The 16,149-nt window shown below is 41.0% G+C and overlaps 1 protein-coding gene and 1 non-coding gene across 3 annotated transcripts; both read left to right on the top strand.

Annotated features, from left to right (window-relative positions):
* Positions 1-68: 68 nt before the first annotated feature.
* LOC115056534 (N-chimaerin) lies at positions 69-15,172 on the top strand. Of its 2 annotated transcripts, XM_029523047.1 has the most exons (15): positions 69-104; positions 465-548; positions 2,043-2,081; positions 2,255-2,310; positions 4,439-4,470; positions 4,566-4,679; positions 5,918-6,044; positions 6,492-6,653; positions 10,046-10,123; positions 10,777-10,861; positions 11,273-11,446; positions 11,839-11,916; positions 12,148-12,285; positions 12,503-12,608; positions 12,742-15,172. In XM_029523047.1, exons 2-15 carry the CDS (start codon positions 530-532, stop codon positions 12,911-12,913), a joined length of 1,380 nt encoding a protein of 459 aa, XP_029378907.1. In that variant the 5' UTR covers positions 69-104; positions 465-529; the 3' UTR covers positions 12,914-15,172. The 2 variants fall into 2 exon arrangements, with proteins under 2 accessions (XP_029378907.1, XP_029378916.1); XM_029523056.1 differs by lacking the exons at positions 69-104; positions 465-548; positions 2,043-2,081; ... (3 more) ...; positions 5,918-6,044; positions 6,492-6,653 and adding an exon at positions 9,773-9,890 and having other exon boundaries at positions 9,978-10,123.
* Positions 15,173-15,876: 704 nt separating this feature from the next.
* Positions 15,877-15,949, top strand: trnam-cau (transfer RNA methionine (anticodon CAU)). The gene has a single exon. It is a non-coding gene; the product is annotated as a tRNA-Met (tRNA).
* Positions 15,950-16,149: the final 200 nt, after the last annotated feature.

The raw sequence follows: 16,149 nt of genomic DNA, 5'->3' as shown, positions 1-16,149 counted from the left end.
GCGGGCAGCAGCAAGGTCCGGTTGCCATAGCTACCCAGGAGAGAGGGCGAGACGGCTCACGTGACCCAGCAAGATGGCGACCACAATGCAGAATGGATGTGACTGTGAGTTCTGCGTATTATTAGCTCACCGTTAGATTAATAAACCAGTGCATGATTTCACATTGTTATAAATCGGTCGTATTCGCTTTTTCATAGCGTCACTGTGCATATGGTTTCCTTTCTCTTTTTTTCTATTTTTTTTTTTTACAGTGTTGGGTCGGTTCCGTTTTATCCTCGGCTCAACCTGGCAACTAAAGTGCCGCTGAGCGACTTCGTTAACGCTAGCTCTCCTAATCTGATCTGAAGCTTGCATTGTTTATCGTTACTCAGCAGTTTTTTTCCCCCGTCAGGCCCCTCATCACTGCCAGCGACTGGGTCGTTGAACCTTCATCAGTTTTTGGGTGTATGTGTTTTCTCTCACAGGACTTAAGCTAGCCTGGAAATCTGGATCTGGTGGTTCATCATCATCATCACATCAGCGAGTCAAGATGGCCCTAAATGTCTTTGGTAAGCAGCATCAGATACCGTCCACTGATCACCTATATAACTCTATTAACTGCTTTTTTTATTACTGTTTTCTAATTATATCAATTTCTCACACATAAATGCCTTATTACCTGGATATAATACTGTATATCCAGTAGTCATTGAGCGTAGTTAGAAGTCCACGAATTCAAATACTCTGCACAGGTTCATTTGAATAATTTCCACATTGTGAAACTTCATCCTTCTGCCCCACCTCATGTTAAAAGCCTGGTGTGGTTCTTTCTCCACTCTCCTTATGATGAGATGATCAAATACAGTGCATTTTATAAATAAAACAAGAAAACACTGAAGTGTTTAGACAGTAATATGAAAGTAATAATAACTGATTACATATTAAATAACATCACAAACATTAAAACATCAGAACCACTGTACATTGCTCTGGTTATAATTGCTGACTTTTACTTAAGTAAGTGATCTTAGACATTTTAGTTGTGATAGAGGGTATATAGGGATTATAGTATTGCATATAATAAAGTTCTTGGCACTAGGTCTTCAGCAGGTCTTCATTCTTGATTAATTATTCTGAAGAATGACACTATATTTTATGCTTTTATTGTTGAACCTCAATCTGCACAGTAACTACGAAATGAATGAGCGAGAAGTCCAATTTTGTTGTTGTCTCACCATATAAGAAAAGCCCTAAAGTGAAGCACCAATGTAAAATGGAATGTCGCGATGCTGATGCAGCCAGTGAGTGTCAGTAGTCAATATGTTGTGTCTGGTTTCTCATTGGTGTGTCTATCAGTGAAGCTGTGTTGAGGGTAAGACACTTGCCCGGGGAGAACTTTGAGCTATTTTCATGACAGGATACCAGGAGGATGAGTGTTGAATAGATAAGGCTGGTGTGGTGACCATACAGTACACCAAGACAGGAAGCAGTCTGTTAGTTTTATGCGTATGGACAGCAGAGAAGGTGGAAGACGGCCTATTCCTGAATTTGCAAGACTCTGGCAAAATGACAAGTCTTAACATCGTTGTCTCTATTACATAATATCTCTAATTCTTGTTGTATTCCGAGACACGAGTAAAGATATTAGATATCCTGGTCTAAGTTGATCTTTCAATGTAGCAATGGCTGCAGACATTCCCAGTAAAAGTTATTGCATTATTATTTAGTCAATGAGGAGAATTCCTATTTTTCATGCAAAAATAAGCAAAAATGGTGTACTTTCTCAGTACATGCATGGCCAAGCCTATTTAATAGTTTTTAAAAGAAAAAAAAAAGTTTTACATGATGTAAATACAGCCATAAATAGTAACTCAATATTAAAGGAATTTAATATCAAAAAGGAGATGAGTTCTCTTGTCTGGATGAAGATTCATCTCAAAAATAAGATACAAACACTGATCACTGCCACATTTTCTCCACTTGGGGGCAGTGTCGTAATGGGCCAGGGACAAGTTTGATTGGCCTTGCAACTATTAAATCTACTGTACTTTTTCTTTTCCCAGATCACGATGAATACAGACCACCCGTGTGGAAGTCTTACTGTAAGTAAGAGGGATAAATGTCTTAGTATCCTCATTGTAACTTCAAGTAATTGAACCTTTAACATGATTTTCTCAGCAGAATTATGTGACTAGGATTTTTATACCCACATGTCATGCCTTGAGTGTTTCTTTCTGCTTTTTGTTGATGTATTACTCTTTATTTCCTACCTCAGTGTACCAGCTCCAACAGGAGGCACCTCACCCACGCAGAGTCACCTGCACCTGTGAGGTGAGAACGCTATTGCTCTCCAGTGGTTACATTTGTTTTGTCCAATACAGAAAAGAAAGGCCTTAACTTAACACCTTTTCCAGAACTGGATTGCTTTTGAAAATTTCAGCATACAGTTATACAAAAATGAATGAACTGACATAGATGACAAATTATGAATCCAACATTGACCAATTTTAGCTGTGCTGTCACTTTGTGCATCAAAAATCCTTTGTGCTGTTTTAGCACAATCTACATAAAAATGTAGATTGGATGACAGTTATATATCAGCTGAAATAAACCCAGAGGTCAAACATTCACATGAGCATATTCTGCATTTCACAAAACATACATTTTCTGATCTGATCTGAGCGAATAAATGAGACAAAAAACCAACCAAAACAATGCTGGTGTGGATCAAGCCTCAAGCAAGCTGAGGATTTCATTTTCTTTTTGTGCGTTTGTATTTCTGCCTGCTCTGGGAGCATGTTTGCTGACTCAGCTTGTTGTAGAGCTGATTGTTTTTGCTTTTTGTCTTAATCTTTAAAAGACAGTACTGGATTTTAGGATGTGTATGAGCATGGATACTAAATGAACAGCTGTTGCGTTTGATGCCCTGGCCTGGTCAGGTAGTCGGTGAAGTGCTGACCCAGTTAAAAGCAGCAGACTGGTGGACAGACGGGATGCTCTCGACCCCTCCCCTGGTACCACCAGCCCTGTGTTGTCTGCTGGGAGTTCATCCGTATGTGATTTAATGATGCACCAATAAGCACCTATCTGTGGCTGGGACTCCCAATGAGTGCAGAGACTTGAAAGACAAAGAAATGCTTCAGTTTTTTCATCAAGCTCTCGTTTTTAAACAGAATTAATTTGGGTTTTGGACTCTCTGTCCAAAATGAGCAAAATTTCCATGGGCTCTGAAAAATTGCAACAAGGATTAGTAAAGATGTGTGTCTATTGTTCCAGCCTCAAGGCGTAACAACCTTTGATAAGTTTCTACCAGTTTCAACATTTGCTTCATGTTATTTTGAATTATCTGTACATAATCCTGAGTAACAATAGTTTGCTTGGTCTTTGTTGTGAGCTCACATTTTCCACCATGAACAACTGTTGAGTGAGCCACAGCAGACATACCTTTTAACACACAGAAAAGCTGCAGTGATGTTTTGACACGGCTTGCATTTGTTCTTTGCTACCACCAGCCTGTATGGTCTAATATGGGTTGTCCAAGAATTTGCCTAATTCGATGCAGCAAAATCAGGTATAAACTATTTGAATTAAAGTATAAGATTTGCCTCCAGGTTTTTCAGTGCTCAAAGTTTCACAGTGTACTGATTTATTTCATCATTCCATTTGAATAACACCAGAAATGCTGTGTGGCTGAAAATATGTCCTTTTTTCAAACAGTTGTTCCCCTCCAGCTCAGCACTCTGTAATGTGCAGTCAAGGATGTGTGCTGAGCATTAGTAATGGGCATGAGGCCTCAGAGTAGTTTTGGTCGGTGTCCAGAGGGGTACATGCATGGCTGAGGTAGGATTCGCCTCCCTCCTTCCTCCTCTGCTCTGAAACCTGGCTGAAAATCGGCGAAAAATAGACTGGTCCTCTACCACACACAGAGCATCCAAATTAATATTCACCGCTGTCTGTTGCGTCTTTGTTGATTTATTGGCTCGACAGCAGTTTTGCTGTGACCAACACAATGCTCTGCTTTTTATCTGACTCGTGCAATATCCTGTGCACCCACACACTCATGAAGTCAGACACATGCTGGGAGCCAAGTGAGTTTTACATTCATGTCCTGAAAATGAGCCAAAGTCTGCGAAAATATTTAGCATTTCACACACAGTACTGTTGTTTGTTTGTACAGTTTACGGTTTATCTGCCATTATATTGTGCGATATGACACTGTCTGTCATTTTCTCAGTGTGTTGAGAATCATATTGAAAAAAAGCCCTGATTTCATTGGAGTTCAATCAATAAACCGAATAAAATAGTTCATACAGACATGATAAACCCTCACATGTTCATCGGGTGTCGCTTGAAGCTTGTATGCCTCTATATAAATCCCAAATTTACCTTTGGGCTTTCATGACATTAAAAACATTGTGCATTATAAATATTCACTCTTTATATTTTCCTTTTCCTGCAGGTGGATAACCGGCCTAAATACTATGGGAGAGAGTGAGTTGGATTTGTCTTCAATAGTCATTAAGATGATCAACTTAATGCCAGATGTCAATAATAAGCCATCAATATGTTGATCCTCTTTCATCCAGGTACCATGGGATGATCTCAAGAGAAGAGGCCGACCAGCTATTGAGTCAGGCTGAAGGCAGCTACCTCATCAGAGAGAGTCAGAGACAGCCAGGAACATACACACTGGCTCTGAGGTAGGTTTGCACCTGCTGCCTGGGTAATTTAGGGACTATCAAGCGCAAATGTGAGCTCAGTTGTGCCACTGGACATATCAAGGCTTAAGTTGTCAAACAGGGGTTGTAAGCCTTTATTAGAGAATGAACTCTGACATTGGGGAAAAATGTACAGTAATATGAAATCCACTAAAGTTGGGAGAGATATGGATCAACTGGATTCATTGTGTTCGAAATGTGTTGTGTTTCTGCACTTCCTGTGACTCCTGTTTGCAGGAACTGACCTCTAATACTTTTGCTCTCCCTCACTTCAGTGTGTGTGCTGCGAGAAACTTGTGAATGTAGAGCACGCCCAGTCGTGTGTGTGTGCACTTGCCCCTGGTGTTGTCGGGTGTTAGTATTTATTATCCCCCACCTCCCTCCAGTAAAGGCAGCAGTCAGACTTAAAGCCGCTCAGAGGTGCTCTTCTCTAAGCTCACATGGCTCCACACACCACCTTCCAGGGAGCGTTTCCTTGTGAGGAGACAGGGAAGTATTGGAGCAGTGTGACATGCCCAAAGCAATCTTTCTGAATCCTTCACACCGCTCCTGTTCACTCACTCTCGTTACCTTGTGAGCAAATAGCATTCTGTTATATTAGTCAGTGACTCTCAGAGTAGGTGTAACACTTTTAAATGGGTGCATGGCTTAATTTGAATTTAGTTTTGGGTCAGTTTGGTCTATTCATAGTCGACTCATTCTTCTACCTGCACAAGTTTCTCTCTCACATCCCCGTGGTTATAATGAACTTCCATAAATAAACTAGGGTCCCAGTCTGGGTTGGCAGAAAAGGAAAGGTTGGATTTTGGGTTAATGATCTACTGGTGCTGTTTTATCACGCTATGGTTTCATTGCAGTCCACTGAGGAGCAGATAGTGTGTTGGCCCAGTTCAGGGTCTGTCTGTTACAGAGTGTGTTCCCTTTTTTTTGACTCTTTTATAGTAAAACACTGCAGTATTTACTGTTTTTGTAAAGTGATTCTCTATATTGAACAGGAAACAAATTAAACAAATGCATTGAGCCTCAAACCAAATCTTTTTGTGCATTCTTACATTTATTGACTCTCCTACACGATGGCCTTAAACCAGCCAATGTTGTCTGTCAGTTGCATAAGCAGCTGATGAATTTATGTGGTTTGATTTAAACCTTTTGGACATATCCAATGTGAAAAAAACAAAACAAAACACAGAAAGGATGTCTTTTGTTCCTTGACTTTATAGGTTTGGGAACCAGACAAGAAACTTCCGTCTCTACCATGACGGGAAGCACTTTGTGGGGGAGAAGAGGTTTGAGTCCATCCATGACCTTGTCACAGACGGCCTCATCACGCTCTACATCGAGACAAAGGTGATTGAGTTTGTATCTGCCTGAACATCACTCCCATGTAACCCTTTATATAATTATAAGATAGGAGAATATTACGACAGTAATACGGCCACTGATCAGGGCTTAACCTCTGAATGTAAAGTCAGGTTATGAATGATTGCCAGAGCATTCAGCCCATGTTGACAAGGTGAAAAAAATTGCTCAGCTTGACACTAATAGCCCCTGATCACGACGGGTTTATTTCATCACGGGTCCCTAGAGTCCTAAAAAAACCCTGAAGAGGTAAGGCAATTTTTTTCCTTGTTAAAGGACAAAACAGCATCATTCAGTGGAATAAAATAGTGCTAAGTCCAGACATATTCCCGTCAAATGTATGCTGTCAGGGTAGGCCAAAGCCTTACAACGGTCAATGTTGATCTTAAGGGCTACCGAAAAAACTATATCAAATTGTTTGATGTCTTCCTTCAGGCAGCAGAGTACATCGCTAAGATGACCATAAACCCTATTTACGAACACGTGGGCTACACTACCCTGAACCAGGAGCCCACCCTGAAGAAACATCTGCCACACAGCCCCGAGGCCCCTGATGGACCTGTTCCCGCCAAAGGCGAACGCAACACGGAGGAGCGGGTAAGGAGAATCCCCTTTGTACGTATCAAATACATCTGTGAAAATAAACAGTCGGTCTTGTTGTCTGTTATGAGTTTGCAAAGCTTAGAAGGGTTGAAATTCAACATGCAAACATGTAGAGAGTCAAAATCTAAAGAAAGTGTACACGGAGTATTGGCTCTGAGTTAGAAATTAGCTTCATAGGACAAATGAAATCATTCATGAATTATCGCAGTAGGCTGCTCATACTGTAAGCTTTCAAGTCAATGAGCTATCATAATTGTCTCTGAACTGAATGATGTGATTTATTGGATGAGTTGATAACTGAGTGGTAATAGGATGAGCGAGGATGAGCGGAAGACATCAGACTAAAATGTAATAAAGTTTCAGTTCAGCAGAAAAAGGAATCAGTATTATCCAAATGGATTTATGCAAAATGCTGCAATCTTAAAATTAATCGTAAAATTAATTTACGACATAAATTAAGGTTACATAAACCATACTGCAGTAGTAGCATGATTTTGTGTGTAGAATATCGCAAAAAGTATAAAATAATAATATTTCAATGTATTATATGTGAAACTTGTGAAGCATTGATTTTTGAAACTGAACTGTTAAAAAGCCTGCAGATAGAGTAGAAATAAGGGTAAAGGTGAGAGATAGTTTCTGCATGTACGCTACAAGGATGGAAGGATGAAAGTTGAGGAATGTGGTGGAAGAAGGAGGAGGAGGATGGATGCAGAGGAGAAATGGCCTCCAGCCAAGGGCTCTGCAGCAAAATTACATAACAGTAGTTTGCCTGCAGAAAGCTGCTCTGTCCAGAAACCTGTCTGCTGGGTTTTCAGGAACAGAGTTAGTTGCTTGCTGGTTAGTTGCATTAAGCTGTAAAGAAGTTTGTTTGTTTCTTTGATTGGGGCCTTTATCACTTTTTATGTGAGTAGAATTTGGAGATGTGAGTCTTGCTGATGACACAGGTGCTTGGCAACCTGAAATGTAAATTTTAGTCCTGCAGCTGGGTGGTTGTGCAGGTGGGTGCACGGACACAAAAAAGGAAGGAGATGCAGATCTGTTCAGGGAACTGATGCAGAACCCAGAAACTGGTGCGTGCAAACACACATCACTGTAATACAGTCCTGACCAACAGGCTCACAACAACGAAGGGATAGTGTGTACAATGTGTTTATCTGCCACACCAGTGCTGAGCCTCCTGAGGCCTTGTACGACCTGCAGTGCATGACCACCTACACTGCACCTCATACATCACTGTCCATGGGTTTGTGTGTATATAATGGGGGGTGGTCCTGTGTACGTGTGTGCTTTATAATTGGGTGGATTTGCAGACAAAGCAGTATGGCTGTGACATTGAGACCGGAGGTGGAGGGAAGATGTTCAAGAAATACAGATATCATATGTTCACGCAGCTAATTTGCGTTTATTGAGAGATCAATGCAGTTTGACTGTCCCCATGGGGGCATTAAAGCCAGGGCTCCGGTGATGACTCCTGAAAATACATTTTTAACACGTTTGTCTGAGTTCTTATTCACTAGATGGTGAAGGGAAAATTTCAGGAATTTGATTTTAAAGCATTGTTAATGGGGAAATAAACAACAGAAAAATACGTGAAGGGCCACAGATGATATTTCTGTTTGTCTATGAGCATGCCCTTCTCTGTTCTTTGTCTTTATTTCTATATCTGTGTGTAATGGGGGTGCTCTTTTGTTCAAGCCCCCACAATCTCGCCATTCCCATGCACTGAAAATAATCATTAAATAACCATGAACGGCATCAATACTCGCTGTGTTGTGTTTATGAGCTGAGGATCAGGGACTTTTGGATGTGATTTTAAAAGCTTTTTTCGGTGACATCCTCTTAGTATGTCACAAAACAATGTTCGTGTCAAAGATCAGATCACGAAGATAAAAGCCTGTAAATCTCTGCTCCAGTAACAGGATTTAATGCACCCCCGCTGCTTGTTTGTTGACAGTTTACTCAGCCCAATAATGTCAAAGCAGGCAAGACTAACCATCGTCCCATGAGAGGCAGCACTTAACCAGAAAGCTCTAAAGTGAAAATTTAGCCTTAAATTGTTTTTGTATGATCTAAAAGCAGGGTCAGGGATTTAAGAGCCAGGCAAGGAGCAGGAACGTTGTATATTCTGTTTTAGTGAGGTCGAGACAGGACACAAACACACAAACAGTTACAGTTGCCTGTTTGCATTGGAGGGGATTTGGAGAAATCTGGAAATGTCAGAAGGAAATGGGATGGATGTTGAGGGGAGAATGGCAAAAGGATGGAGTGAGCGAAACAAAGAGGGACAAAAAGTGTGAGTGAATAAATAAAATAACGGCTCATTCTTTCACTCCCTCGCTTTTCTTTTTCTCTCCTGGGACAATTGAGGTGGCAGAATTGGTGGCGAACAACAAGAATCCCTGCTTTCTGATTGGTTCCTTCCCATCTCAATGTGACCTGTTAAATTCATCCATTACCGCTTCGTAGCTCAGCCTCCCCCCTCCTCCTCGTCTGTCTTTCTCCGCCTCTATCCCTCCCTCCTCCACCGGTTCTGCCTGGTGAGTGTGTGGAGGGAAAGCGGATTAACGCACACACTCAGCCATGTGGGCTGAAACGCTCACCTACACGAGACCGAAAGACGGGAATGGTGCTCTGCCGCATCAGTCTGGTCTGAGGGATTTTGCAAGCACCTTCGAAGCAGCGGAGATTTAATGAATTCTCTTGATTTAACTTTTTTTGTATCTCAAGACAGATTTATCATTAAGCTGCCTGGCTTTTGTTTTTTTGTTATGAACTGGAATTACACCATGCAGCCCCGTCAGTATGCAGAGCTAATCTGATTGGCTGATCTTTGTGGTACTAAGACTGCAGGATTGGTCCTGTGTCAACCCCTCGGTTTGGGATGTTGTTGTCGGATGGAGCTTGGACGTGATCTAAGAGTCCAGTTGTTGTGGCATATTTATTTGTTCCTGTTTTGTTTGAATATTTTGAAATTTTTTTAAGTATATTGATTTTAAAAGTTTCATATTCCTTGACTGCTGATTGTTCTGTTTGTAATTAATGGCATTCAGGTTGTTGTTTGAGAGACTGTATTTGATTTAAACACCCACACTAAAACTGCAGGTCCCACAATGCCGAGCCGAGAGTCGCACATCATTAAACGGGGGAAAAAGCAATCACGCAGGAGAGCTGAGAAAGAAACAAGTCAGAAGGGCTCTTTGTTTACGGCTGCTCTCGGTTTAAATGTCAGTGCTGGTTCAATTCCCTCGCTGCCGGTTTCTGGCATCACACCGGACCCCAGCACCGGCTCTGGAACCCATCTTCACCGGGCACCAGCCCCCTCCAAACCCACATCCCCTGCTTCCACCTTCTGGCAACCAATCAGATCCTTTGCCCTTTCGCAGCTCACATCGCTCGTGCGGCGGGCCACCCTGAGGGAGAGCGACTTGGCGCCCAAGTATGAGAAGGTCCACAACTTCAAGGTGAGGCCCTCCCGTCCATCTCTCTCTTTCTCTCTCTCTCTCTCTCTCTCTGTGTATGTGTGTGTGTGTCTGTGTCTGTGTGCGTGTGCGTGTGCAGAGGTGCTGATTCAGCTCATGGGGTCTTATTCAAATTTACTTCAGAGTGTTAACACACATGCATGCACACATGCATATTTAGGCATTTACATTTTGTCGGATTTTCATGTTGGAAGCAGCCATTAGTACAGAGCACAAAGGTCAGTGCCACAGTGAACTGAGCTCAAGGGAACTCTGGATTAACACTCACAAATATATGCAAAGAGCATAACGATGTGATGGAGGTCATTAGCATTTCATTATATAGAAGCAATTTGTGCACTAAATGGGCAGATTAAAACTCTGTTCTCGCTATATTTTTCTAAGTGCCCTTCCAGCACTTACTATTGTGTCTCCATCATTCTTTTGTCTGTGCTGTTATTGCTGCTATTCAGATTTTAGATGAGCCTGTCTGGGTTATATGAACATTTTTCTCACTATGCTCTCAGTGTGTGTGCCATTTTGGCACATTTAGCTTCTGAGTTTATTATTTTGTTTGAATGCATCTGCTCATTTTAAGGTCAAAAATTGATCCACTTAACATCACATTTAAATTTACTCTCAATCTCTTCTACCAGGTTCATACGTTTAGGGGCCCCCACTGGTGTGAGTACTGTGCCAACTTCATGTGGGGTCTCATCGCTCAGGGAGTAAAGTGTGCAGGTAAAACACAAACACAAGTCATTTTGGATCCATTAAACCAAAAAAGATCCAATTTTTGCTCCCTCTTGCCTCCTCCACTGTGGTCGACATGTTCTACCTCCTCTCTCTTCAATCGTGACTCAAAAGTGGGACAGCAGGCTAAAGTTAGTCACTCTTGGTATTGACTCATCTGCAGTTTATCATGGATTTTAAATGTTAACAGATTCAATATAGTGCCAAAGAACAGACTGGCTGTGGGATTTTAATGTGCGTGGGGGATGAACTGTGCCTCTGTTTTAATGTTGTAACGCAGCAATCAGTCTATTCTTTGTATCAGTTGCGCTGGCTCCAGAGCTAAAGGACAGGTGCACTCTGATGTAAATACATAAAACAGTGATGTTTAGGTGTGACATCTGTTTTTCTCTCTGTCAGACTGTGGGCTGAATGTCCATAAGCAGTGCTCCAAAGTGGTGCCAAACGACTGCCAGCCAGACTTACGCCATGTCAAGAAGGTGTACAGCTGCGATCTGACCACACTTGTCAAAGCCCACAACACCAAGAGACCAATGGTGGTTGATATGTGCATACAGGAAATAGAAGCGAGAGGTGTGTGCGTTTTCATTTGTGTGAGTCAGTGATTATATAATGTAGAAAAAAGAAAAGCTATTAAGTATTGTTTGCTGCGACACCTACATATAGAAGATGTGATTTTATTGACAATGACATCAGACCCAAGTGAAGCTCATGTATGAAATCAATGAAGACACCTGACTTGAAGAGATTGAATTTGACTGGGACATGAGAGACAGCTGGATACACCCACTCCTCCCTCCTGTCTCTGCTTTCTTCACGTCAATATTCCCTCTGTGTCTCTGTCACCTTTACATTTTCTTTCCTGAATAACCGATTTATTGTAAAAACATTTATGCCCTCAATGAAATTTGACTTCACATTACATTCATAATAGCACCCATTCAACTGTGTTTGTCTCCCTGCAGGTCTTCAGTCAGAGGGATTGTACAGAATATCAGGCTTCAGTGAGCTGATTGAAGATGTGAAACTGGCCTTTGACAGAGGTGAGTGTTGCCCCCTGTTGTTTGTTTTGTCCCTCTTCATGTATTGAACACAACCACCCTGAAAAGCCGACACATTGAAATGACTGAGGGGAATCCCTGCAAAAATTGCAGAACTTACATTTTACTATCATGTCAGCACAGTCCTGTGGATGGATTCTGTAAGGACAGATATTACACCATAATCCCAAGGTTTTCTTTTCACAGAGTGATTGTTTGTGTTTTCCCCTGCAGATGGAGAAAAGGCTGATATTTCTTCAAGTGCTTACGAGGACATCAACATCATCACTGGAGCCCTAAAACTGTATTTCAGAGAGCTGCCTATCCCCCTCATCACATATGATGCCTACCCACGCTTCATAGAAACTGCAAGTAGGTCTCACATATTCAAGCTTTTCTGTACCTTATTATATAAGATGCAAGAATTAATAAAGGAAAAGCCAAGCTGAGCTTTATTGGCGCTTGGCAATGAGGACACTGTGCATTATGTTCTAAATCTCTCAAAGACATGTCAGATGTGTTTTGTCGCTTTTGTATGAAAGTGGATAATAGAAACGCATCACCTTTAATAAGCGTTTGTGCATCACAGAGATTACAGACCCAGAAAAACGTCTGGAGTCTCTCCACGAGGCTTTGAAGCTTCTGCCGCCAGCTCACTGCGAGACGCTGCGATACCTCATGGCTCACCTCAAGAGGTCTGTTTGCACTTTCTGACAAACATGAATGAAAGTTATTTTTTGGGTTAATTCCAAGGACTTGATTCCTTGATTTTGATATTTTTTAGCTCTTGAGGTCTCACATTTGTTCCCTGGCTTTTCTCCATCTCAGGGTGACCCAGTACGAGAAAGAGAACCTCATGTCCAGTGAGAACCTGGGCATTGTCTTTGGCCCAACACTAATGAGGGCCCCGGAGCTGGACGCCATGACGGCGCTCAATGACATCCGATACCAGAGACTCGTGGTGGAAACGCTCATTACTAACGAAGATGTGTTATTCTGAAAGGAGGGGAGGGAAACTATCCTTTGAAGGGGTACGGATGGATGGTGATCGAAAAGATGGAAGAAAAAGTAGCCTGTTGACTTTTGACAAGAAAATGAAGGAGAAACATCAACATCAACATCAAGATACATGAAACAGGTGTATTGTTCAATAAGGACACAACCTGTTTACTGTGGCGATAAAAGGAGCAATGAAGGAAGTTATGTGGAAAGAAGAAATTAAAATGGAGACTGAACACATTATGACCTTGAGGGAAGAATTGGATGGAATTGTTGGGAAGATGCAGTGTTTCCTCACATTCTTCTTTATTTTTCTGTAAAATGAGCAAAATTTTTGCCAAACAAACTTGAAGGATTCAGAGTTTGTCTAGTCAAAAGTGAACAAAACTAATTACTGGAATGCTGACTGCTGGGAAGAACAATTTTCTCACATCACACAGTAGAAATATATTGAGTTTCACAAACACTGCTTTGTTTATGTCAGGAAACACTGCAATCCATATATGTGTTGGTCACGCTTAAATGGATCCCTTGACATTTTTTTTTTTTTTTTTACATTTAGTGTTTTTCATTTTCCTTATTTAAGCCACACTTTTGGGCATTCAAAGAACCTTTGGTCACCAGTATTTGCTTTTATCATAGAAACCGTAAGAACTCTGTAAAGCCAGCGAGCTAATGAGGCAGTGTCAATCAGCTGAATGGCCAATGTTCTGCTCAAATTTGGGCTTTTTTCCTTTTCTCTGGTGTTGAGGTATCCATTTAGTCCTGCTCAAGAGAAAAGAAGCATGGGTGTCACAGCAGTAGACAGCGAGATGAATGAATGAAACAATGAATGAAAAAAGTGAATCACAGTCATTCCTCTCAGTGGAACTTAAGTGGCTCGGACCTATGTGTTGCGTTTTGTGTTCCTTCACAAAAAATGTTTACTTTACAGTTTCCTCTTCTGCCCCATTGACTGGTGTGTAATTATACAGTAATCCTACACTAACACAATAGTTTTTTAGTTACTAATATAGAAAATTTGTGTCATCTTACTTTTATTTTGAGTCAGCTTTTGTTCCAGAAATGTTTTCCAGTTTTGTTGCCGTGTAATTACACCCAGTGATGGAGGTGTAAATGATTCCAATGTCTCTCTCCTCCACCTGCCTGCTTTGCTTCTGAAGGTGCAAATTAAAATTCACTGTCATGCACTCCATTTATATGGCCCTCTGAAAATTTATCCTGCAAACCATCTCCACAATAAATTTTTGCGACTACGCGAGAGATATTCCACAGTTTTCACCAGAATCCATCTGGCAGCTTGTTTTCATTTAATTTCTGTTTTACATCACACAACTATAGACAGTGACGAGAGGGAATGTAACAGACTTGAAATGATTATGTGAAATAGTGCTTTCAGTAGTGTTTGGTTTGTTGTTTTTTATGAAGCTGTATTATAACTGAGCAGTGTTATGAAACAGATTTTGCGCTCAAAATACGAACTGAAATTCGTAATTGCTTGACCAGATACAGATGAAAACAATTAATTTGCCTGCGTGGAGTAATTCAAAGACACCAAGTGGGGAAGCACCAGCACTATCAGTGGTGGACTTGAAGACCAGAAGTTTCATTTCATGTCTGATCCCTAAAATTAAAGCAAAGTCAGAAACTCATCAAGCTAATTGCTCAACATGTGATTTAAAGAGGTGTTGGCGCCCTCTTTCCTCAGCGTGCTGGTTGACAGTGTGGCCACACTGTGACCCAAAATGTCTGATATCCAGCTGCAGCTATGTAACTGTGACTGTGAAATTGTGAGAAATAATAATGCTGGCACATCAGTAAAGAAGGCCAGTTCTGGTTGTTCTAGTTGATAAATTCACTTGTTCTCCTGTTTTATATCTCCCCTCTACTGAGTGTGATTTTACTGAAGTATGCCAGATGTATAAAGATCAGGAAATGGCCTAACTAAGAGACCTAAAATGTGGGATGATCATGATGGAAATCATGTCATATGAGGGAGTGTACTTGGCAGATTTGTTTTTCTTTTTTGGATCTAGTGCCATTTGAAAGGGTGGAGGTGGAGACCTGCCTCCCACCAACTCTCACTCTCTCTTCATTCCTTTCTACCCCCATTTCTGTCGGGGGTCACTGAATAACCATTCCTAATGTTTCATTTGCAAAGCAGTGACAACCCACCAGAGTTCAAAACCAATTCCACAAAAAAAAGACAAATAAATAAATAAGTAAATAAACATAAAACAAGCACACCCAAATTGAGTTGGGTGTGATATAAAGTGATATCAGCATTTTTCTAACAGATCTTGTTTATGGCCTGTTCTTTATTTTTGCTGTTGTGCTGACATTTTGCTGTTCATTCTTGCCAGAGTTAAATGTAACCTCCATGAAATCCGAAGAACCATCAGACTAATCCATTTCAACATGTGAGCCTTCAGTGATCTGTGATGCTTTTTCTTTCTTTTTTGTTGTCACGATGAACCATTTTTTATCTTTATTATTGTCATTGCTGTTAAGTATTTTCTATATGTTTAATGCATGGTGTAATTAAATTATTAAATATGGCTTTCTGTTTGAAAATGTCTGAATTGATTCTTATTTTTTTTATATTTACAGTTTTAAACGAGGACATATAATAACACTCTTCCTAGATGCTTGGGGGGAAAAACGTGATGTTATGTTAGAAAATAATGTTTTAATGTGTGGAATTAGTTGGTCGCGACCTAAAATCACGTGATCCTGGTTCCTCCGGTTATTGGCTATTCAGGCCAAAGGACGGGATTGTTTATGTTTCCAATGTTGGAATGGACGTCAAAGCTAATTTCTGGTCAGATAAAGATGATCCAGTCGCAGGACGACACTGTCTGTCTCTCTCTGGTGGACATTAAGTTAAACTACAGCTGACAGATTGTTGGACGCAGCCATAGTTGTAGTTCCAATATAAACCCACCCTGTAGAGAGCGTCTGCAGGCCTCGTTGGCGCAGTAGGCAGCGCGTCAGTCTCATAATCTGAAGGTCGTGAGTTCGAGCCTCACACGGGGCAGAAATTTTCTTTTTTTTTTTTTTAATCCTCACGGATTAATGTTGGATTATTTACATACATGACTGAACTGTGCTCTGACAACATCTCCATTTTGTCAGTGTAAATATAACACATGCCTCTCTCCAGTCTACCTCCGTGGTGGACAACAACATAAACACGTATTTTGTTGTCATTTTCAGGTTGATATTTAAAGCCGTCCT

Source organism: Echeneis naucrates, chromosome 2 (genome assembly GCF_900963305.1).
Source record: "Echeneis naucrates chromosome 2, fEcheNa1.1, whole genome shotgun sequence".
NCBI lineage: Eukaryota > Metazoa > Chordata > Actinopteri > Carangiformes > Echeneidae > Echeneis > Echeneis naucrates.
This window is presented reverse-complemented; position numbering and strand designations above follow the sequence as displayed.